General features: G+C 31.5%; 1 protein-coding gene across 2 annotated transcripts; it reads right to left on the bottom strand.

The window, feature by feature from the left end:
* Positions 1-17,071: 17,071 nt before the first annotated feature.
* Positions 17,072-21,607, bottom strand: LOC103499406 (uncharacterized). 2 transcript variants are annotated; one of them, XM_051085301.1, is made up of 5 exons: positions 21,283-21,557; positions 20,846-20,960; positions 20,650-20,739; positions 20,452-20,550; positions 17,072-17,389 (listed from the first exon to the last, which is right to left on the bottom strand). In XM_051085301.1, the coding sequence occupies exons 1-5, from the start codon at positions 21,348-21,350 to the stop codon at positions 17,306-17,308; spliced, it is 456 nt and encodes a 151-aa protein (XP_050941258.1). In that variant the 5' UTR covers positions 21,351-21,557; the 3' UTR covers positions 17,072-17,305. The 2 variants fall into 2 exon arrangements, with proteins under 2 accessions (XP_050941258.1, XP_008460627.1); XM_008462405.3 differs by lacking the exon at positions 17,072-17,389 and adding an exon at positions 19,599-20,016 and having other exon boundaries at positions 21,283-21,607.
* Between the last annotated feature and the right edge of the window lie 4,727 nt (positions 21,608-26,334).

Raw genomic sequence — 26,334 nt, 5'->3', positions numbered from 1 at the left:
CTGGATCACCTAGATAAACCTATTATTTCGCTTACACTTGGTCAATAAAAGAGGAAAACTTGTACTCAACGAGAACTTAGGAATTACATTGATGAAGGGATACATAGAAAACATCTAGTATGCAATGACCATGATCAATGACACTTCATATAGAATTAAATACCAATGTAAGAAATAGCACTATTCCCCTAAGCTCCAAAGCTAACTTAACCAGCCACAAGATCAAGTATTTAGTGTCGTTGAGTTAGAAACACAAGCAGGACCCTGTTGAAGGACACCCATATCAACAAGGAGTCAATGCAGCCAAAGGAGTTCTAAGATAGCATCGGCAAAAGCACGATATTCTAATTTGATACTAGAACGAGAGACAACACTTTGTTTCTTACTATACCAAGAAATGAGAGAATTTCTTAAGTAACAATAGTAACCTGTTGTAGATCATCGATAGGTAGGATCCCCAGCCCAATTTGCATTAGAGTAGCCATATAGTACGAGAGAGGATTGAGAAGAAAATTGAAGTCCATGTCCCAAAGTTTCCTTGATATAGCGAAGGATGTGCAAAACAACAATTATGGATGGTTCGAGGAGCAACCATAAACTGACTCACAATATGAATAACATGTGCAATATCGGGATGAGTCACTATTAGATAGATGAGACTGCCAACAAGTTGTCAATACAATCTTCAAGAGGAATACCATCAAAAGGGTTTAGGTGGACATTGGGATCTAACAGTGTCAAAGCGGTGTTGGAGTCAGTGATTCCTAACCGGACTCTAAAAGATTAAAGGCATATTTTGCTTGAGATAACCAATACTCTTCTGAGCGCTGAGAGATTTCAAGGCCAAGAAAGTAGTTGAGAGATCCAAGGTCTTTCATCTCAAAATGCGGAAGTAGATAATGTTGGAGGTCAAATATGACCTGTGGATCATTACTAGTAATAATCACATCATTAACATGAAGAAGAAGAAGAACAATACCTTGAGGTGTCTAGCGTGTAAAGAGCTTAGTGTTATGAGGGATTGAGGCAAATCCAAGTTGAGTAATGGTAGAGCTAAACGTGTCAAACCAAGCTCTTGGAGCATGCTTCAAACCATATAATGCCCGAAAAATGAGGCACACCTTGTGAGGAGGAGGAGAAGTACTATAAGGTCGCTTCATATGGACTTCTTCAAATAGGATCCCATTGAGGAAATCATTTTTTACATTCATTTGAAGGAAAGGCAACTACTTGATAGTAGCAACAATTAACAAATTTCGAACAGATGTCATTCGAGCTACATGAGCAAATGTTTCTTGGAAGTATCCTTTTGCAACAAGAAGAGTCTTATATCATTCAATAAAGTCATCAGAGTGGGTCTTTATTTTGTAAATCTAGTTGCATCCAATGGGTTTTTTTACCGGAAGGTAAATCAATGTAGTCCCAAATGTGTGTCTTTTCAAGAGCTTGCAATTCATCATTCATCACTTTTTGCCATAAAGGGTCAGTACTGGCCTCTTGATAAGAGGTAGGTTCAACGAGGGAAACAAAAATGACGAATGAATGAGAGGTTCCCTTACCCAAGTAGAACGATGAAGAGGAGTATTTGGAGTAGGCTCAAGAACATCATTTCATACAGACTGTTGGTTCGGGTTTGCAAGAGCAGGTGCAAATTGAGTAAGCTTAGTATTAGAAGTGGTCTTAAAAAGAGGAAAGAGATCAACAAATGTAACAGTGAAGAAAAGATGAGAACTTGAAAAGGAGGTGTGGAATGAGGACAAACGAGAGAACATACTATGTTATCAAAAGGTGACATGGCGAGATATATGTGAACGGCTAAGAACCCTACATTGTGGTAGATTTAATAGAACCATAACTCAAATTTAATTGGAGTTCTAAAAATACAATGCATTGGAAAAACAATTACAGGAATTTATTCCGGCTAAGCATGCTTTAAAAAAATATAGAGAAGAGAAGATGTACTTCCTCTCGTTGAAGCCTCTGTATCTACTAAAACTCCAATATTGGAGTATCACCACTTAGAGACCTTCATATCCTCTGAATTGAGATTTCGGTTTGTGAGAACTAAAATTGGAAAGAGAATTTTGAGAGAGAATTTTCTTAAGAGAAAACACAAAGTATCAAAGACTTTTTCAAAGAAAAATCTTTCTCTCCTCTATCGTATCTTTACCTCCCTCATCTTCAAACTAAAGAAGAGGGAGTTAGAGAGAATCTGGGATACATGGGAAAACAACAAACGTTCCCTAAATAACTCTTTTACTTAAGGGAGTTATTAATTCAATTTAATTATAGTTAATTAATTTACATTAAATTACATAATTAATTAAATTAATAATTAAATAAATTATATTTAATTAATATTTCATTTAAATCATATTTAAATGAATATCTCTCACCTAACCTATAGTTTTAATTTAATTAATTTAATTAAATAAAACTAAACTAAACTATTAATTAATTCTCCAATTAATTAGCTGCTAAATTAAATATCTAATATTTAAGTTAATCCAAATTTGAATTATATTCAAATATAAATTTCTATCCTAACTTATAATTTTAATATGTATCATACACAAATTAAATTTTAACCTATAGTTTTGATATGAATCTAATTTACATTAAATTAATATTTGAACTCATTCAAATATTTTATTCTCTCATAAATTAATTTTAAATTATATCCAAATGTAAATTTATATAATTAAGTTTAATTAAAAAATAAACTTTATATTATAATGTATCATCATATATTATATTAATTACTAAAGTAAATTTGATCTTTTCAAATTACAACAAATATAAATAGACCTCATTACCCTTTACGAGCTAAGAAGGGAACCTAATGGATTTACAGTTCAGAAGCTACAACGATATGAAACTAATTGGTTAAACTCATTAATCACATTAATCAATACTTGTTAACTATGAGTACACTCCGCTAAAGACTCACAATTGAACTTTTCTCATTTAGATATATTTATGTATCCACGAATATAGACCAATAATAGTAAGTTAGTCATTCATAAGTGTTCATAACACCAGTTGGGTCAAATTACCATTTTATCTTTGGGTTACTTCTAGTCCTTAATTACTAGTACTTATCTAATAAACAACTTGTTTATGGTCCAACCACTAAACATAAACTCATTTTGTGTCATAGAGAGTGTAAGGCCTTTTATTCAAGTCCTAGAGACACCATTTAAGAAAACACTCATCTACTTACCCTAAAGTTGGGAATGAGCGAATTCCATCTTGTATGATTATGTTCCTAGCTCTCCACTCGGTCTTGTCCCCAAAATGATAAGCATATTGAGTCAGAAATTTGGTCACTCTCACCCGTACAAATCAAAGGATAATCCCTCATGAATAGAAGTTCATAATACACTCAAGATTAAGACTAAGTTACCTAGGTCATCCTAATGAAATATAAATCTAACTAGTTAACGGAGTTTCATCTATTTCGTAGTTCGGTTTTATGCAAACTGATTGCATAGGATACCCTCACTCACATGTCGCCTACATGAACACATTGGATCATTGTGTTTGTATAAAATACAAATTGAGCCACATCCATAATGTTACTAGAATAAGGTATCCAACCTTATCCTTATACTATAGACCCTTTAAGTCGTATCTCGAACATTGATTCCTGTATGTCTCTACATACTATTCAAGACTCATCAAACAACTTAGGATGTTAGTTGATTGAATTTAGGTTATTAAGACAAAATTAATAATATAATCAATAACACTTTATTGAAATTATAATAATAACACTTTATTAATAACATCCGACGAATTATATTTACTATCTATGGGTTTTATTAATAACATCCAACAAATTATATTTACTATCTACGACTTTTAGAGCATAAAACTTAACAATACGATGTATGTTTGAAAGAGGATCTCAATGTTAAAAACTTTTATGTTTTGTGTCATATCCAAGAAAGCAATATAGGCGGGCACGTGTTTCTAATTTAGTGTGTTCATGAGGATTAAGAAGAACAAAGCATGTACAACCAAAAACTTTAAGGTTAGAGTAGTTTGGAGGAGTACCATATAGTCTTTCGAATTGAGAGATGTTCTGAAGAATAGAAGAAAAAAAATGGTTGATAATATAGACAAATGTAAGAGCAGCCTCACCCTAAAATTTCTCAAGACAGGAGGTAGAAATAAGTAAGGCACGAACTGAGTCAAGAATGTGGTGATGTTTACGCTCAGCACGCACATTTTGTTGAGAGGTGTAAGGACAAGAGCGCTGAATGAGAGTGCCCTATTGGGAGAGAAAAGAAAGAATTAAGAGTGGAGTCTTTATACTCCAAGGCATTATCGGTGTGGAGGGTTTTAACAGAACAAGAGAAATGAGTGTGGATCATTGTAGCAAATTCATTATAAATGCGAGATAACTCTTAGCGATGTTTAAGGAAATAAATCTATGTAAAACAAGAGTAATCATCGATGAATAGAACATAATATCGCTAGCCATGAATAGTAGTAGTAGGGACAGGACTCCAAATGTCAAAATAAATTAAATCAAATGGTTTATCACCTCTAGACGAGGAGTGAGAAAAAGATAAAGCAAACTATTTAGTGAGTTTGCAATTTAAGTAATTAAAATGAACAAACTTAGTAACATTATTTAAATTGTTAATGAAAGTTAAATGATGTAGTTTTTCAGAAGAAATATGACCAAGATGAAGATTCCACTGATATGTATTAGAGTTAGTAATAGACATAGAGAGATAGATGAAGGAGAAGGAAGCTGGAGTGACATGAGCTCCAACAATCTTCCCACTTTGTGACTCGTGCCAATCATCTGTTTTGTCTGTGAATCCTAAACCTGGCAACCATTAGGAGAAAACAAATAGTTAAGCCAAGATTAAAAAATTAACCAACAGACACAAGATTGAAGGTTAAGTTTATGACACAGTAAGTATGAGAGACGTTCATACAATTTTCATCAGTAGCATAAATTGGAGGTAAAGATTTTGCAGGACTATAAGTACTCATAAGAGAAAAACCATATGACATATGGTTGTAACAAGCAGGGTTAAGAAGTCACTGATTACCTGGTGGGGAAACAAGAGTAGAGGAAGTTGATAAAATTAATTGATTTAATAAGCACTGAAGATCACTTATCTAAAGATTGAGGGAGGAGGAATCATCTAAGGCAGTAGCAACAATAAAGGAGGTACTTGGTTTATTAAAGTTTCTTGCTTTTGTAGGATAATCTGGAGGTCGAAGTGGTCGTCTAGGATAATTATCCAAAATATAATCACGCTTTTGGCAATACCTGCACTCTAGTTTAAGGCAATCAATAAACTTATGACCAGAGAGTTTACAATTTTTACAAAATGTGGTTGTCACTCCATTGGGTGGATAAGTACTTGGAAGAACAACATCTGATTGTTTAGAAGGTATGATGTCAAGACATTTTTTCTCAAATAAAATCTCTTGGATAGTTGCATCTAATGAGGGCAAGGGACTGCGATGTAGTAAGGCAGCCTTAACAGATTCATATTCAGGATGTAATCATATAAGAACCTTTATGAAGCGAAGATGATCATTACCGATTTGGGCTTGATCAAGCTGAGTCCAGATAAGTTGAAGAACTTCTAGATACTCTTTAACAAGCTTACCAACATCTTGATTGAGATTGACAAGGATACTATGCAATTGATAATAATAGGCTAATCCAATAGATTTAAGCATCCTCAGAGGCATCAAATTGTGCATGAATAATAAAGATAGATGTGTTACCAAGCCAGGTGATAATATGATGATTTTTACTGTCCCATTCTTCAAGACGTTCGATAAATTTACTATCATCCTCTTTGTCCTATTTGGTTGGTTTGATAAGATCGCTGGTGACAATACGCCATAGTTTTCGATCATTTGGAAAGCTTTTCATTTGATTTCCCAAGTGAGATAATTAGCCTCATCAAGGATTGTGCTAATAGGATGAAAAATATGGTCTTTCTCCATTGAAGCTAGATTTTAAGGAAACCACAAAGAATAAATCTAAACTGGAGCAAAGAGGTACTGTGGATCTGATGAATCTACGTAGCTACTGAGTAGGAGAGACTGAGTTGGAGTGGACTGAAGAGAATCCTAGAGCCAAATTTGAGAAGTTTGAGGATACTATTAGATTTGAACAGATCCGAGGAGCTTGGCCAAAATTGGTACAGATACTAATTTGAAGGTGTGAGGATCTAAGCGTGTGATGTTTAGATTTGAGAAGACGATGCAATAAAGAGTGGAAAACTAGAGAATGGAGTCTCAAGTAGAGACAAATTTGAACACTGGAGATGGAATCTGAACGTTTCGTACAGAAGGCAGTCTCGAGAAAACAGGATCTAGAGGTCTTCAGCTTAGACAAAAGGAGAGAGACAGATCTGGAGGTCTCTCACACGAACGAACAGAGAGAGACGAAGATGACGTTATCAGCGACTGAGAGAACCAGCGGCGACTGGTACATATGTGGTATTAGGTTAAATTTTTAGGCTTTGATACCATGTGAAGAATATTTTATTGATATTTCTAATCTTTATTTTACATGACAAGTAAATACACAGGTCAATACAAGTAAATAAGGCAAAGAATGTAACTACTCATAATTGTTGTAATTACTCCTAATTGTTGTATAACATACATTTATATTATGAATGAGTTTCCTAATTTGTTAGATTGTTTCTTGTTTCTTTTGATAGATAGTTGTTGTAAATCAACAAACTAATTTTATTTGTTATTTTTTCTTTTAATGTTGTTGAATAAGAAATTTTGGAACCAATCACAAATTGCCACATCATTTACTAAAATAATTATATTTGGGATTAACTAAAAATTGACATGTGTCCCAAATTAAATTAAAGACAAATTGGACAATTCTAATGGTGTCACGTGTGTTTATTATGACAATTGGGTCAAATTAATTATTTTAGTTCAATTAAATATTATTTAGTTAGGCTAAAATTCAATTGAGCCCAAAAATAAGCTTAATTTATCCTAAATAAAATATGACCCAAATCCATGTGATTGAGCCCATGGGTATGGTCCATGGACCAGAACAAGCTCAAGTCCATAAAAGCCCACCAGGGAACTCTATAAATAGAGGAGTTCTCTTCATTTGTGGGGGTTGGAAATTTTTGACTCCAGAAGGTCTAGAGAGAACTCTTCCAAGAGATAGAAGTCTCCTCAACTCCTGAAGTCGACCACCCTCGAAGATTGAAGCTCTTGAAGATACAAGCTTTCTTCCAAGACTCCAACTTCAAGAACACCCTCAAAGATTAAAGCTCCTTTGAAGATACAAGCTTTCTTCCAAGTCTCCAACTTCAAGAACACCTTCGAAGATTGAAGCTCCTTTGAAGATCCAAGCTTTCTTCCAAGTCTTCAACTTCAAGAACACCCTCGAAGATTGAATCTTCTTCGAAGATACAAGCTTTCTTCCAAGACTCCAACTTCAAGAACATCACGTGCTTCGATTCCTCAAATCAAGCATAAACATCCAGACAAGAGAGAATCAGAGGATCAAATTCTAAAGATCGAATCACATCGCATCAAATCAACATAAATACAACATCAACACAAGTTCAACTCCACGAATCAAATTTCTCTGGAAATCTCGTGTGAACAAATTGGCACGCCCAGTGGGACCTCTCTACCTCTCATCTCTCTCTTGTCATCCAACTACAAGAAAATCAATGGCAACAAATAAGGTTGCATCCAAATCTTCTGCTGCAAGTGACTCTTACATTAGACTTGTCACCCAAAGTCACTTAAAGAGAAGCATGCAAGAACAAGAACAAGGTTTTGTCCTCAAGAAGAAAAGTTTGGAACAACTGATAGAATCTCCTAAAGGCAGGATCATCATCAGAGATAATCCTTTGTTCAACAACTCTACGCCTGCTTCTAATCTATCAGACAAAGAATCACACCTTGAAGTAGTGTCTGTCATGATGGTAGATGTGACAGCTGAGGCAACCATGGCAGAGATGGAGAGAAAAATAAATTTTCTAATGAAAGTTGTTGAGGAGTGAGATCATGAAATCGCCGCCTTGAAAGATCAAATGAAGGATTGTGAAACTGCTGAGTCAAGTCAAACTCCTGTTGTCATAGCTACTGATAAAGGGAAGAATGTGGTGCAGGAAAACCAACCACAACAACAATCAGTCTCTGTTGCTTCTCTCTCAGTTCAGCAGCTACAGGATATGATCCCGAATTCCATTAGAGCTCAGTATGGAGGACCACTGCAAACTTCTTTCATGTACTCTAAGCCGTACACCAAGAGAATCGATAACTTGAGAATGCCACTTGGGTACCAACCTCTAAAATTCCAGCAATTCGATGGAAAGGGCAACCCAAAGCAGCATATCGCCCACTTTGTCGAAACATGCGAAAATGCAGGATCAAGAGGAGACTAACTAGTCAGACAGTTCGTTCAAAGCTTAAAAGGAAATGCTTTCGAGTGGTATATTGATCTAGAGCCAGAAGTAATTGATAGCTGGGAGCAGCTAGAAATAGAGTTTCTCAACCGCTTTTATAGCACTAGGCGTGTCGTCAGCATGATGGAGTTAACAAATACAAAACAGTGGAAGAGAGAGCCAGTCATCGACTATATAAACCGATGGAGAGCTCTAAGCCTGGATTGCAAAGACAAGCTCACAGAACTGTCTACAGTAGAGATGTGCACTCAAGGTATGCACTGGGAACTTCTCTATATTTTACCGGGAATAAAGCCTCGCACATTTGAAGAATTGGCAACTCGCACCCATGATATGGAGTTGAGTATAGCCAACAGAGGAGCAAAAGATTTCTTGGTTCAAAGAACAAGAAGTGACAAGAATGAAATCAATGACACTAAAAAGATTGCAAATAATGTCCTAAACGAGCCTATGCTTGTTCAAGAGACTCCATTGAAATCTTTCTCTAAAAGAAAAGAAACAAAACATGAAAGAAATCATGACGGTGATGAAAAGCGACGCCCAACTCTTAGAGAAAGACAGAAAAAAGTTTATCCCTTTCCCGACTCTGATGTTGCAGACATGTTGGAGCAATTAATAGAGAAGCAACTTATTCAGTTGCCAGAATGTAAACGACCGGAGCAAGCAGGAAAAGTAGATGATCCTAACTACTGCAAGTATCATCGGGTCATTAGTCACCCTGTTGAAAAGTGCTTTGTGTTGAAGGAGCTAATTCTAAAGTTGGCTCGTGAAAATAAGATTGAGCTGGATATTGATGAAGTAGCTCAAACAAATCATGTTGCAGTCAATATGACTTCAAGTGTTTCGCCATCAATACTACTTCATGATCAAAGGGAAAGTTTGATTCAATTTGGGACTTTCGAACCTATACTTGTTCGATTCCAACAAAAAATCATGACGTCGAACTCTCAAAACAAAGAAGAGCCAATTGAGGATGAGGGCGAAGAATGGATAGTCGTGGCTCATAAAAAAGAGAGACAAACAAGTTCCGTTCAAACGAAGTCGCACTTCCATCAAAAGCATTCAAAAGGGAACATCTCCCATAAAAAGAAGGGAAGAAGGAACTCCTGAAGAGAAGAAGCCTCCTCAACTCCTGAAGTCGACCACCCTCAAAGATTAAAGCTCCTTTGAAGATACAAGCTTTCTTCCAAGTCTTCAACTTCAAGAACACCTTCGAAGATTGAAGCTCCTTTGAAGATCCAAGCTTTCTTCCAAGTCTCCAACTTCAAGAACACCTTCGAAGATTGAAGCTCCTTTGAAGATCCAAGCTTTCTCCCAAGTCTTCAACTTCAAGAACACCCTCTAAGATTGAAGCTTCCTCGAAGATTGAAGCTTCTTCGAAGATACAAGCTTTCTTCCAAGACTCCAACTTCAAAAATATCACGTGCTTCGCTTCCTCAAATCAAGCGTCAGCATCCAGACGAGAGAGAATCAGAGGATCAAATTCTAGAGATCGAATCACATCGCATCAAATCAACATAAATACAACATCAACACAAGTTCAACTCCACGAATCAAATTTCTCCGGAAATCTCGTGTGAACAAATGTTTCCTTCATAAGCTTGTTATATAGCAGAATAATATCAGTAATCAAAGTGAGTTTTCTTTTATTGCTTCAGTAGCCATTTTCTCTCTTAACGATTATGATGTTCCATATTCAAAGGGATACCATTTTGCCTTTTATTAACTTGATGTTATTGGCATGCTTTAGTTGGGTTTGTGCTTTGCCCATATTCTTGTCCTTATTTTTGCTTGTTCTGTTTTCGTTCTTTTTTTTTCGTTGTTTTTTTGGCTTGTTCTATGTAGTGTTTTGGTTTAGCGATATCTTCACTTAGATGTTTCTTGTCTTGTGTTTTGTTTTCTGCCTTGATCCCGAGCTGTGGGATCCTCTTTGTTGTTGTTTAATATGATGTCATTTAAAAAAGAACTTGATATTTGAAAAGAAAAAAAATAGAAAATTTCAAGTTTGGGAACGAGCGCAAATTTTCAAATATAACCACCAAAAAAAACTATTACAACTAAGAGTTTTTTCTTTTTTTTTTTAATTATTTCAATGGTAACATCATTATTTTTTTTTTTTCTTTTTTCTTTTTTCTTTTTCAAGAATTGTACCATCATTGTTGCGTTTTAGCTTGTACGTTTAGTATAGCACCCATATATCAAATATAAAACCTGCGTTTTTTCTTTAAATTCTTTTAGCCCAAATAAAACTTTAAGTTTTCTTTTAAGTACCCTTAAATTTTCTATTTCTTTTTTATTTTTAAGGAAACCAATTAAATAGGTAAAAATTCCTCTTCAACTTTTGCACAATTTTAAAAGTTAAAAGGAACATTCTTGAGAACTGAGAAAGAAATTCAATGTTGGAAATTATAGATTTTAGATTGAAAATGATGATAAATTAAAATTGAACATATAAACTTTGAAACATTTTGGATGTTGAGATAGTTGATGGAATTGTGTTGAGATATTTCATGGGAAAAGTATTCATCTTGAGATATTTAATCAAAAAGTTTTGAGCTTGAAATATGTTTTATCTCTTCTTCTTTTTAGATTGGGATTAATTTGTCCTCTACCTCAAACAATCTATAAAAAAAATGATAAAAATTATTGGAAACGAAAAATTATGAAAATTTTACAAAATATTACAAAATTTTAGATTCTATTGATGATAAATTTAACAACCTATTAATATCTATCACATTGATAGAATCTAAAATTTTGCTATATTTTTTTATTATTTTGGTTCGTTTTGCTATATTTGAAAATACTTATAAATTTATAAATTTACAAGTAACGCTCTCCAAGTTTAAGAGAGATATGAATGAGCTGATATCACAATTGAAATAGAGGAATCTTGAAGACATGAAAATAAGATTAAAAAATGTTTTAAAAAATGAAAGTTATTATCTATATCAACCAAGTGTGTCATAATTTTTTATGGCTCAATCGTAGAAACTTCAAAATTTTGGGTTTAGCAAAACAATTCTCAATTAGATGATCTCCTTGATATTGTTTTAGACTTGAGGTGTTGCATTTCAATTGGGTTAATAAACTCATTTAAGGAAGAGGGGTTAAGTAAGTTTCAAACTTTAGATCTTATCTAATAATCTCTTGGAAAATATTTAATTTAATAACTAAAAAATGAGAGAAAAAAAAATATAGTGTGATGCCAACTTTGTCATAAAAAATGCTATCAAATGCAACTTTAAGATGTGAAAATATTTGAGTTTGATTAAATATTTGTTAATTAATTTTTTTATAGGGCTAAATTTAGAATTTCTTTAAAATATAATAATTAAAATTAAATATTAAAAAATTAGAACAATTAAAATGATGAAACACATAGTATTTTGACTTTTAACTTATTTTGTATTGAGTTAAAAAAAAAAAAAAGTATTTTTTAAAAAGATCAATTTTGTTTAAACTTTTTTAGATAAAGAAAAAATTGTTTAAAGTACACTTCAAAAAAATTATTTTTAGAAGCATAAACATTCAATTTAAAAAATATGTATGTTTTTTAGAAAACCTAAACTTTCAAGCAAACTCGGGGACATATCGATAATGACAACGCAAAATAAAAAGAAAAGGAAAGAAGAAGAAAATGAAGAAATTGCAAAATTAGTCCCTTCTTAAAATATTTGCTTTTGAAAAGAAATGTCATTTTATTAATCAATTATTTAAAATTTGAAGGTGGGGTCCAAAGTTTAAAACTTTTGATGTATTCTCCCTTTCTAACTATTTCCCCTTTTTCCTTTTGCTGATATCTCATTTTCCATCTAAACTACAACTTCTCTCATTTCATTTAATCCTTTGGTATTATATATATATATATATATATATATATATATATATATATATATATATATATATATATATATATATATATATATATATATATAAAAACTTGAGTCAATATCAAGAGATTTGAAATTTCGAAACTAAAAATTTAAAATTGAAAAATAGAATGCTTTGAATCTCAAATCAATTTCAATAAGTTGTTGAGTTCCGGCTATAATCATCAACTTCAAACATATTTGGAATGAACCTTCATTCAAATTTGTGAAATTCTAACCAAATCTTTTGGATAGGATGGACAAATGGATTTTTATGATTTTTAAATAAAAATATGCTCCTCTTTTTCTATTTTAAAAAAATAATAATTCAAAATATTTTCAATTATAACAAAACATCACTATCTACTGTAATAGACACGAATAGATATTTATTATTGTGTACAACTTTCAGATGAGTTGATATAAGATGTTTGAAATTCATATGTCTAGGAGTTTGAATTTGTCTAGGAGTTTATGTTTGGAGAGTCCATATGTCTGTATTTAGGATGCACACTTGTTTTGTTTGAATTATTTATTTTATACGGTTGTGTTTTGTGTGTAAAGTTGAGTTCATATGCCGAAAACATCTGAGGTTGTTTTTTTGAACTTTATGTTCTCGTGATTATTATTTTTGTTTTGAAACTTTTTTTTTCGATAATACTATGCATCTCTGTTTAAATAAAACAAGTTTTTCTTTCTTTGAATTTTTAGTTATTTTTTAACAAAAACAAGAAAAATAATTAACCATGACATTTTTATAGGAATATAGTAAAATAAAATGGGAAAGAAAAAAAAAAACATTGATTCAACATTTTTTTTCTTCATGAATTCATATTCTTCTTATTGTTCTTTTTTTTTGGGGGGGGGGTTGTTGCCGTCTAGTTTTCCTCTGTCATCAATATTTTTAATGGAATCTCCCCTCAATGAAATATTGCCATTTTCCTCCAACAATTTCACTTTCAATTCTTCCATTTTGGGGGATTATCAAACAAAAAATCCTCTTTTTTCATCATTTTTTTTTGCTAGAAAATGCTCTACAAAACAATGATCTGTTTTATGATTTTTTTTCTCTTTTTGTTATTTGTTATTTTTGTTTTCATTTTTTCCATTTGGATTTTCTTTTAACTTTTTTACCAATCATTCTACTACGTTGATTATTTCTAAATTCTTAACACTAATTTGATATGTGAATTCATTTTACATATAATTATTGCACTTAAAAGAAATAATATATAATAATTCATACAATCAACCACTCTACAATACACTTTAGCAGTTCAAGGATGTATAAGTTGAACGTCTATAAAAATTAGTGATTGAAATTGGTCGTTGCAGTCGCACAAAGGTGGTTGTCGAAGTTTGAAATTGGTTGTTGGAATTGTCTTCAAAGATGGATATAGGGGCTAGTAATTGATTGTTGGAGTTGGACGTGTAAAGGAGGATTGGTTGTCGGAGCTTGTAATCGGAGTGATTGTTGGAGCCCAAAGTTGATCGTCGAAGTTGTCATTGAAGTGATTGTTGAAGTCTGGAATTGGTTGGTGGAATCTGTAATCAGAGTGATTGTCAAAGTTCAAGATTAGTTGCTGGAATTCTCATCAGAATAATTGTTGGATCTAGGAAATTGGCCATCGTTGGAGCTTGAAGCTAGTCGTCAAAGTTGGGCACTTGAAGTGGTTTTGAGAGTGTGACAATGATACTTGTTGACCTACAATAGTGTAACATTGAAAACATGGAAGAAGGGAGAGTTGGGGTGAGTCGTATATTATATTATACCAACTCAAATCATCTCATGTTGGTATGCTAAACTTACTTTAATAGATGTCTATCACCATTTGTTAAATTAAGTTTGCTCATGTTGCTATATTTGAAAATAATTCATTCTTTTTTTTTCTTCTTCTTCTTTTAATAAATTATTTATTTAGAATTTTGTTTTTCATGATTAAGAATATATATATATATATATATATATATATATATATATATATATATATATATTTTATGTTAAACTCCATTTGGTAACCATTTCAAATTTATTTAGGTTTCTGAATTTTTTGTTTATTAAAAACAAAAACCATATATGCTTATAATTTATTTTGTATTCCGATTTTTAAAAACAAAATGTATTTTTTTAAGTCTTTTTTCATTTTTCAATTTTTCTTCCTAATTGTAAAAACAAGTTCCTTGTTTAAGAAACCAAAGAGTGAATTAGTTATCAAACACATATTTTTAAAAAATTAATTAAAAAAACAACAAACAAATGGGTTACCAAAAATCCTAAATAATTCATTATTAATATTTTGTCCATGTTGCTATTTTCAATAATTTCCTATATATTGTTATTATATATACACATACACATCTATGTAATTTATCATCCAATTTTCTGAGTAAAAGCGATAAATGAAACGGTTGAAAGTACTTATTTCTATTATATTTAATGAGTGGGGGAATAAATATCATTTTTCATCTAATTTCTTTCATGTCAAGGTGAGCTCAATTCAACTAGTACTTGTAAGTACAAACAAGATCGTAGATAGACCGTAATATTTTTCTATATTTTATAATTTTTTTTAATATTTTTGTATTTTGAAATAATTTTTATTTTTTCACCATTACTCCAAAAGATTACCATGTTTGCATAGGATAGATATAAGATGAAGCTTACCAATTCATAATGAAAATGATTGTAATAATAATAAAATTTCATTGATAGATCAATCGTAGTGGACTGTAATCACAAATATCATCGAATTGCGTTTACCTAAAATTGTGAATTTTATCAAATTACAGTTAGTGTTAGCGTTATGGTTTTAGGTATGGTCCGGGTGATTTTAGTTATGGTCTAAGTTAACCCAAACCACCTAAAACCATAATAATAATACTAACAATGTCAAAATAGAATTTTTTTTTTTTTTTTTCCCTTTAAAAGTGAACCATAACTCAAATCCAAACGGTAATGATAACGGTAAGATGCAATTTTTAAACGTAATCAAATTAATCACCCTATGCTCTCAATCGAATTGCGGCTTTTGTTTACAAATACAGATCGATGTAGGTCTTATATGTCAATACAAACGCAGAACACAGGTAAACAACACCAAATATAATGAGATGATGTCCACATTTTAAATTATGATCGATTCATTTTCATTACCCTCGTCAATATTACCCTCGTCATTACCCTCGGTTTGTTTTTATATGTGGGTGGGTTCATTAATTGTTGATAGCATCATAATGGAATATTGAGTCTTGAGATGATTTGTTCTTTTCTTTTATGGAATTGGATTGGTATTATTAATTGGCCAAAGTCTTTGTCGAAGGGTTGCCAGTGTAGAATAAAAACATAATCTATCAATTTTATTTAAATCCCATCAATAAGTACTTTCTATTCTAGAACATAAAGATAAATTTCAAATAAAATTAATAAGAAATTGTGGGTCACCATTAATTTCCCATCATTCATTTAGCAAATTTCCACATAATGGCAATCCTCCACATTGGATAATTTAAACAAAATGACTAAATATTAGGAGAATTGACAAAATTATTTTTGGGATATTTAGTGATAATGAAGCACTGATTATTCCACTTTCTATTTGGAAAAATAGCAAAACATTGAATTCATTGTTTTGAAATATGGAAAAATTGGTATAAACCCTAAACCATGTGAGTTGTTTTTATGTTAATACTAAAACTGCCTCATCATCAACCTTTTTAATTACACTATAATTAATCCCACAACTTTTTCTAATTCATTTATGCAATTCTTTATATATATATATATATATATATATATATATATACACACACACATATATTATGGTTTCAGATTTTCACCATCATTTCTGTGTCTCTATGCATGCCATTAATTATTTGCATACATTCTATTATTTAATTTAAAAATATAATCCAAATTACCATCTTATCTATTCAAATATTGTTTTGAAATTTAAAATCTCATATTATTATATTAATTTTTCTCACTGATATATTTTCTCAATCTTAACTAAAATCTATGGTTTTAAAATCATTTTTATCATTATATTTGTTTTAAACTGAATATATATATACAAGTGTCAATTGAACTAAATTTATGTCGGTTATTATCTTCCTTTTCGATTTTCCTTTCCATCCTCTTCCTCCATTCCTTCGTTACTTTTTCCTTATTATTTGTTTACTCACTTTTCGATAATTTTTTTTTCCTTTGATCGTATTCCATTCTTCTCTTCCAACAAATTGAAACATTTATGGTTATGAAATTTGTTTATATTTATTAAATTTATATTTTTTAAAATTATTTATATAAATTTTTTTTTAGAAAAGATAACTATAAAGAATTTTCTTTTAATTAAATCCCTTTGAATTATATATATATATATATATATATATATATATATATATATATATATATATATATATATATATATATATATATATATATATATAAGAAATAATATACTGATGTTATTCTACATTTTTGTGGAGCTCCATTGTCTTGGATTGACAACAAAAAAATAAATCACTTTGAAAAAAAAAAAGGCGAAACCAGGCTTCATTTTGTAGGATTTTCTTATTAACTTATTAAAGTAATTGTATTAGTATTGTTAGTATTTATAAGGTGTTAAAAAAACATTTTAGAATATAGTAGTAGTACACACTTCACATGGACCCAAATTTGTAAGATTTGATGATGATGTTAATTAAATAAAATAGTCAATAATAAAAGTTTTAAAATATGAAATCAAACCTATAAAGTAAGTAAATTATTGACTTTTTTTTTTTTAACAAATGTAATCCAATAATAACAATAATTACTTTTAGTACAAATTTATTTGGAATATTTTCTAATTCAGTTTAATATTTTACAGAGATCGAATAATAGTAAACTTATTAATATTGCAGATAATCTACATCAGGTTCTAGATATATGCAATAATAACGAGCGATACATGAAGAACATACATTATATGTATAATGTATCTATTGTACCTACACCCGTTCAAAGCAGACATGTTTGAATGCAAGAGCATGATGAATTGGAGGAAGTTGACTAGCACATGCAAGAAGTATCTCCTGTGATACAAACATAGAGCGAGACTAGTTATGTTAGTCCAACAATGATGATGATGATGTCAACATTTGGAATGTGATATTATGATTTAGGAGCCAATCAATGGTTAGATTTCGGAACAAGATATTATAATTCGGAGGCAAATTCCATCATTGTCAAACTTTGAGCAAGGATACTAAAGTTTAGGAACCTATCCATCATCCATACATAGAGACGAATGTGGTCGTAGAGAACATAACGAATATTTGTACTACAAAGCGTTTGCAGCGATACCCAAGCAACCAGACAAGTAACAACAACAAGAGAATTAGGAGGGACTAGAGCAACAAAAATTACAGAGTCAACGACAACAACTAGCTAGAAATTGACGACATCCAGATTGTGGAACACATTGATTTTTTTTTTTTTTTTTTTTTTTTTTTGATTGAGTGAAAAATTGTTAATTTATTGTATCAGACATCCTAGTTTATATTTAGTTTATTTTTCAATCATAAGCAATTACTAAAAATTTACAACATTTAATTAATACAAACGAATGGATTACAATGATAAATATCCATATGGAATGACATTAATATAAATCAAATGAATTACTAACATAAAATTACACATTAATGAAATTTCGATTAATGGTTGGTTGTTACAAATCTATAACGTGAAGTAACAAACATAAAAATAAATTGAAAAATAAAAAAGTTAGAAAAAATTTCATCCATTCAAAAATACGAAAAACACATTTTTTAAATAAATTTCAATAATATTAAAATTTGACCAATTTTAATCCAAATAGAATGAAGAAATTTAAATGAAAAGAAAAAACTGAGGAGAGAAAAAAAAAAGGAAAAAGAAAATAGTAAAGTCTCTTCGAGACTAGACGAAGGGGAGAACAAAATTCTACATCATTTTTCTAAACAGTTTCAAGAATACTTTTTTCCAAATTGCAATATTAAAGTAATTTTTTCATAAGAACAAACAAATTTCGATTTGAATGTTGTACACCATCCCATCAACTCTCACTCTCAAATGAAAGTGATGAAGTCTTTCTCACTCTCCAGTTGTTAATTTCGAAGTGATGGATGGAAAAAAGATTTTGACTTTGGGAAGACGAAACGACCCGAGAATTTCAATTTTGAACTTTAATTGGAATAGGGTTTTGCATTGGTAGCATTTAGCAAGAATCGTTGGACATTGTTGAACAAGGAGAAGGTGAAGTTCGTCTCAAGCTGAAGTTTGAGTATGACTTGGGCTGGTTCAATTTTGATCCAGAAAGATCATTGGCGACATTGAACTTAAAAATTTATTATTATTGGAATTAAAGTTTGAACCAAGCTCGATTCAGACCCTCCACTAGATCGTATTAATGCATAATAATTGTTCTTTTCTATTTAATATACGAGTTTTTGCTAGCTAATTGAACTCTTCATCTCTTATTTAAAAATTGTTTATCAAACACTTTTGAGTTATGCTTAAATTCACTGAAAATGTAATAATTAAAAGGTTGAACTACCAAGTTTAGATCACTTATAGGGTGCGAATTTGAGAGTGTTTAAAAACCATTAAATTCTAGACTTTTAACAAGTCCTCATAGTTTAATGCATGTCTTAACATAACCCAAAGGCATTTTTATTTTATAAGAAAATTGTGCCATTTGAATCTTGAAGATCTATTATTTTGTTTAATTGGTTTTAAACTTTAAAAATGTATTATTAAATTTTTAAAAAAAATTAATCTAAATCGACTTTTTTTTTTTGTTGGTCCAGTAAGATGCTGAGATTTGAACAAAACCACATGCTAAGATAAAAAGGGGAATTGAAGACCATATGCTCAATTAAAGAGGGGAAGAGAAAGCTTTAATGTCCAAAAGAGACGATTGATGTTAGGATCAACTCAAATCCCTCTCTGAAAGTTATAACAGATTAAGAAATATATTGTTATTAATTTATTAAACAAACTATTTATGTATTCACACCAAATAGTAGTCGACGAAGATAATAATTCTTGGTAGGTGGTCATTAAAAGTGTTTTTTTTAGGGGGAAAGGCATGATATCAGACCAAAGTAAACATATAGATATAATAATTTTCTTTCTTCCACTAACTTCTGTTTACCTTATGATATCCCACCACCTACCTTCCCTTCGAAGAAATGTTCAGGTGGGGATTCAAATCACCAAATTAATAAAAAAAAAAAAAAAAACACACAAACAAAACAGTAAACACACAAACAAACTTCAAAATTATGTGAAAGAACTTTCATTACAATCACATAACAACCCCTAACTTGAAAAATACAAAAATATCCTCAAACTCCGTAGAAGATATCGTCATAATCTTCAAAAATACAAAAAACAAAGTACAGCCCACCCCATTTTACTTCCCTACTGATTCAAAAAATTTAAAAGAAAAAAAAAACTAAAAGAGAGATGATCATACAGTGTTCAATTCAGTTCCAAAAAGAGTCCTACAGAAAAGAAAAACATACGCCTCTTCCCCCCCTCTCAGTTGATCCATTCATTCCTCCTCAATAATCTATGATGTTTTGGACTTGGGATTTTTCTTTCCTACTGGCCTCTTTGGAATCGAGTTCTTCATGCCGATGAAGAACAGCAATGCTCCCAACAATGCCAGATTCTGCATAATATCAATCAAGCACACATGCTTACAATTAGTTCGTTATATTCTAGATATTCACGAGTTAACCGCATATGTATCTGAATGCATTTTATGATTACTTGCACCTCGCCTAATCCTAGGGGAGGGACAACCCTGCTGCCCTACAACAAGGCAACGTCTTTCTGGGTATCAAGGAAAGAACGTAATTCCTAGATAGGTAACTGGATTCAAACCATGACTTCTTAATTAGTTTCTTTTACTACCAAGCCAAACCATGACGGTTTAGCTTGTACGTATTTGAATTCTAGATTCAAAATCTGGAATGAAACCATAAAGTACGACTATGATCTTGATTTTCTGAAGCTGGGCCATGGACTATAGTGTTATGTCAAACTCAAACTGAGAGGAGGCAACCAGATTCAGCATTCAAGGATAGTTAGTTAGTTCAATTACCTGAGTGAATTTCACAAAAAGTTGGTTGAATTCCTTCTTCTCAACATCGTAGTTGTAGAAATCGTACAAGATGGGTGTGGTAATGGCCTGATGCAAGATCTACAAACAAGTAAACCAACATACAACAAATCAAACAAGATCGATTACGTTGAACAAATGAATTTCGGTTTAAACAACTTGACATCACATCCATCATACCAGAAGAAATGCTCCAATGGAGCTGTTGAAGATGAAGAGCAGGCTTCCAAGGCCTTTCAATACAAGGGCACCAGCCACAAGATGTAGAATCTACACCCGATAACAAATCTCAGAATGCCATATAAAAATGGACGGAAATTTCGAAAAGAAATCACCAGGAGAAATAATGAGAAACACTAACGACCATTTTCCTCACCTCAACTTTAGGGAACTCCAACCCAGTGTGAGATTCAAAGTTGCGAGTGAAAACGTTGAATTTTGGCTTAAGATACTTGGCCGCCGGTCCTCCATCAGTACCAAAATCATTGAACCTAAAGGACAAAAACGAAATCAAGATCCAAAAAAAGGGTTCATCATCCCAAGCAGAAACATTCAATACCTCCAAAAAGATTATATAATTACAGAGAGAAACAAAAGGAGGTTCAAATTTTCCATTTCAATAAGCAAAAAAAAAAAAAAAAAAAAACGAAGTTCCTCATAATTTCCACTCACAGATCTGAACTCATAACATGAAGTCATCAAGTAAACCCTAAATGGGGGGTTTTATAAAAAAAACACACATTCAGAAAGTGACCCAACATCTAAAAATTCAAATTTATAGTGAAGAAATTAAAGTAGATCTGAGTTGCTTACTCTTGCCAAGCAGAGAGAACGAAGACGGAAACGAAGAGAACTCTTCCGACAAATGAAATAAAAGCCATTTCTGTAAGAAACAGAACTCCGATTTCGTGCCCGACAGAGATTTGGAAACCGGAAGAAGAGGAGAACAAGAACAACGGAAACTTCGAGAGAAGAAAAAGGGAGAGAAAGAAGAAAGAAAAGAAAAAGAAAAGTAAATTTCTTTCTTACTTTCTTTTCTCTCTCTCTGGGTGTCTGAAAACTTCTCCTTTCTTCTCTTTCTGACGCTCCTCTCTTAAATCACAACTCCCCGCTCAAAACAGTGTCTTTTTCTAACAAGTTTTTTCACTCGCGCGACTCTGGAAATAATCTGTACTCGCCTTTTCTAATTGACTGTGTTGACCATCCCTTCCCTCCACGTACTCCAGCCAATCATATTCGTTTAACTGGCAAACGCTTATACACGTGGCCGCCTGACTCAGCAAGTTCATTTTCTTTTTTACATACGTGGCTTTGGGTTTTTTTTTTTTTTTTTTTAATTTTTTGAAAAGTGACTTTTACGGAATTTAATTTACTCCTTATATCCCTAATATAGAATTTCATTTTTAAAAATCTTTTAAACTTATTTTAAATTTAATTTAATATTTGATTTATACTTTTAAATACTGTTTCGAAAGTATTTAGAATAAATTTAGAAGTATTATAAATATTTCCTTTTAGTAATTTTAGAAATCACAAAAGTGATTTGAAATTACTCAAAAACATATGTATGAATTAATTGTGTGTTGGTAATATTTGTTTTTGTCTAGTACATGTCTTCATCTTCACCTTATTTGTCTAAGAGATTTTTTTTTAAAATGCTGTTGAAAATATTTTCCTTATATAAAAATCATGTCTACAATACTTGTTAACACCTCTTCCTTCTTTTTCTTTTAATCTTTGTGTGTTTTGGTATCTAGAGTTGGTCTTGTGAGTGTTCTTTGTTCGTATTTAAGTGTTGTTGATCTGGGTTTGTGGGTTAGATGTCAATTTTTACGAGAAAACAAGATTGCCAATGTTGTGTAAAAAACTTGTGTCAAGAGTTGTGAGTTCAATTTTGAAGTAACGAAGGTTATTGTATTGTTGTGACGTTGGAGACACCAACCTATTTGTATGCTTGATGAGTTCAACATTCTCAAGCGAATGGATTCTCAAACTTAAACGAGTGAAGTGGTTTTTGTTTAAGAATGAAAGATAAAGATCAAGTGATCACAAAATGTCTCGGGACATAAAGGAAGTTAAAGTCTTATTAGAAGTCTTCATCAATATCAATACTTATTGAAAAGCCTAAGTTACTGAGAGGAAGAAAGATCCATATCTAAAGGTACCTTAGATGAAAGGTTCACCAATTAAGTTTTACAAAGTCACTATGTTCAAGTTGTGCAATTACCTTATCATTGGTATTAGTGAAGTTATCATTTTTAGGGTACATTGTCCCTAACCTAAATCGTATTGCATCGGACTCGATTACCAATATCTTGTGTTACTATTACTTGTTAATACATTTATATTTTAATGTTTTGTAGAATGCGTTAACATTGTTCATAACAATGTCTAACGCGTGGTCGTTTTTGCTCCTATTTTTCAACATGTTTTTGGTTAGTGGATTTTGTTTATGTATAAAATTGTTTTATTTTAAATGGAATGATACATCTAATCTAATAATAAAGAATATTTAGTTGCAATAGACTTAATTTTATGAAGTCTTTTTTTTTTTTTTTTTACAAACTTAAGTCTTTTCTAATGTACCTTTTTTTAAGAAGTGTTTTTAAATATGTTGACTTCGGAAGTCGATTTAATTGCATCTCTCAATTTAACAAAATGTTGGTTCAAAATATGTTTAATTACCCATTTGCAAATAATAAAATAGTTATTTTATCAAATCAATGTTTAGTTGCATCAAAATTCAATTATTTTAAATAATTATTCTAACTTGGAATTAAATGTATAGATTAGAAAATCAAACATGCTTATATTTATATATTTTAATAATAAACGTTATCTTTGATTTTCTTTTTTATACTTAAAACATAGATGTGTCTTTTGCCCGTTAATTCTACACGTATAATTAAGATTTAAAAAGAGAGAAGAAATTTTTTTCTTGGAAATTAAAGACAAACTTGAAATATCTTATTAACTTATTTGTTTAATAAGAAATTAAAATCTTACCAAAATTGTGAAGAAAAGAAATCTAGATCGTAGTAGAAGTAAATAATAACTAAAGACATGATAATAAAAATAAAAATGAAAGGGATAGATATAAAAGAATGAAAAAAGGATTATTGGAGTGTTAGGAGAGAATAAAGAAAAAAGAGTGCATGGATTAAGGTTGGATGAAAAGAAAAATATAAAAGAAGTTTTAAGACACAAAAACAAGAAAGTTTGAAGTATACATTCTTGCACATGAGAAGAAAATAAGGGAATGACTTTTATTTTTCTTTTGATAGGAAAGCAAGTTTGATGTTGGAAAAAATCATATTCTCACAAATATAAAATGACAAAATGAAGAAAAAGATAAATGAGAAAAATAAATGAATAAGAATAATTATTGGTTTGTTATTTATGTATAGATCTCTAATTTTATTTACAATATTAATGCCCATTCTTTTCTTCTTTTTTCTTGTCTTTATATATATGTATGTATATATATATATATATATATAATTATATATATGGGATGTATTTGCATTTACTTTTAGATCGTGGCTTCCAAACTTCAATATAATTTAATATTCACTTATCAAATTCACATTGGTCTATGTTCATACTTTTATTATATATATATATATATTATACTCAAAAGAATATTATAATTTGCATGAGAAGTAGTAGTTTCTATGGTGTTTCTAAGAATAATATATTGAAATCATGTTCGTAAGTAAAAATGGTTCATTGGTAGATGGGACAGAGACGGAGAGAAATTTATCATATTCGTGTTTGTCTCCTATTTTTAATCCCTATGCTAAATATATTTCTGATATACTATTGATAATTGGATAATTCACGTCAAAGAGTATAAGGGTAAATCTACACAAAGATTGGAACAACTAAAGAACGTACAACTTTAACCTAAATTGAGGATAATTTACAATTCTCATAATTCATATATGGTGACATCCTCCCTCAAACTCAAGATGGTAAAGTAGAAACCAACTTGAGTTTGTGAAGTAACTTAGAGAATCGACCAAGTGATAAAGTCTTCGTGAAGATATCAACAGATTGTTTAGAGTAGAGATGGATTATAAGAAGAGAGTATTGCGTTGAAGATGGTGACAAACAAATTAAAGTTATATTGATAGTCATTTTCAATAGGTTTCTTGCGTTCATGAAAGATATCGTTGTAAGCAATTTGAATAGCATTGTGATTGTCGCAATGAAGTATAGTAGCTAACTATTGACGAACAACATAACCATATCTCCAAAAAGTCATTGGAACCATAGTAACTCAGAAGTAGCATCAACAACTGCACCATATTCAAAATAAGTACTAGAATGAGAAACAACAATTCGCTTCTTACTTCGCTTATAAGAAATAAGAGAATTCCTCCAAGTAGAAGTAATAACCTGTGGTGGAACGACACTCAGATCCACACAATAACATGTGGAATCACCAACCCAATCTGCATTTGAGTAACCTGATAGCACTAAGGATAACTGAGAAGAAAACTGAAGTCCATAACTAAGAGTGCTTTTAACATAACAAAAAATGCGGAGAATGACTGTAAAATGGATAGACCAGTAGGGAGCAACCATGAATTAACTAACAATGTGAACAACATATGTAATATCTACTTGAGTGTGAGATAAATAAGACTGTCAGCCAATTGCCAATAAAGAGTAGCATATTTAAGAGGAACGCCGTCATATGGAGTTAAGCGAAAATTCGAATCCATAGGTGTTGGTCGAGTCAATAATGCCCAATCGAGCAAGGAAATCAAAAGCATATTTTGCTTAAGACAAGTAGTAACCATCTGAGCAAGGGGAGATCTTAAGGCCAAGAAAGTAACTAAGAGGCCCCAAATCTTTCATCTCAAAATGTTTCTCAATATAGCTTTGCATAGCTTAATGATCATCACTTGAAATGATTATATCATCAAAATAGAGAAGAAGAAGAAGAACGTTCTGAGCGGTCTGACGTGTAAAAATGGCTGAGTGAATAGGGCTGAATGTAAACCCAAGTTGAGTGATGGTAGAACTAAATGGCAAATTATGCATGTGAGGCTTGTTCCAGACCATATAAGGCTCAACAGAGAAGGCAAAAATTTTTAGGTGGAAGTTTCATATACATCTCTTAAGATAAAGTGCCCTTGAGAAATGCATTTTTAACATCCATCTGTAGAAGGAGCAACTGTTTGGCAGCTTCAATAGCTAAAAGATTATGAACAGATGTCATTCGAGCTACTTGAGCAAATGTCTCTTCATAGTCCATACCGTATTCCTAAGAATAACCTTTCGCAACCAAACGGGCCTTATAACATTCGATAGAGCCATCAAAACGAGTTTAGATTTTATAAATCCACTTACAATCAATAGGTATTTTGCTTGGGGGAAGATCAACGCAATCTCAGTATAAGTCTTTTCTAACCCCTGAAGTTTCGCATTCATTGGTTGCTACCAAAGAGGGTTATTGCTAGTCTCATGATAAGATGTGGTTCAATTAAGGACTAAATAGTAGAAAAACAATGAAAATTAAATCTTAAAGGTGAGAGGGAGGTTGACTTACTCGAGTGGAACGATAAACATGAATGACTTATGTAGGTTTAATTTCAGCAACGGAGACAAATATTGGAGTCGTGAAATAAGAAGAGAAGTAGATTAAGTAGGCTGAGACGTGGGAGTTGGGATAGTTAAGGAAGTATCATTGGAATCCAATGATAGGTGTGATGAAGTGTTGGGGAGAGGAGAGATGAGAGTCTTGGTGGGTGTTGGAGGGTGAGGTTTAGGAAAAAGATCATCTGAGGGGCCAGTAAAGAAAACATGTTTAGAGAGAGAAGAATGAAAAGAGGAGAGACTAAAGAACATACGATA

Source organism: Cucumis melo, chromosome 5, assembly GCF_025177605.1.
Source record: "Cucumis melo cultivar AY chromosome 5, USDA_Cmelo_AY_1.0, whole genome shotgun sequence".
Taxonomy (NCBI): Eukaryota; Viridiplantae; Streptophyta; class Magnoliopsida; order Cucurbitales; family Cucurbitaceae; genus Cucumis; species Cucumis melo.
The sequence above is the reverse complement of the archived record's forward strand: the minus strand, read 5'-3'. Positions and strand labels throughout refer to the sequence as shown.

What these genes read in the sequence shown, in the direction of transcription:
- LOC103499406 (XM_008462405.3), bottom strand. Translation starts at nt 21,350, where the DNA reads ATGGCTTTTATTTCATTTGTCGGAAGAGTTCTCTTCGTTTCCGTCTTC. An exon ending in GTTCTCTCTGCTTGGCAAGA is followed by an intron (nt 20,961 to 21,282) that starts GTAAGCAACTCA and finishes TTTGTCCTTTAG; the next exon opens with GTTCAATGATTTTGGTACTG. An exon ending in TTTTTGTGAAATTCACTCAG is followed by an intron (nt 20,017 to 20,451) that starts GTAATTGAACTA and finishes GATATTATGCAG; the next exon opens with AATCTGGCATTGTTGGGAGC.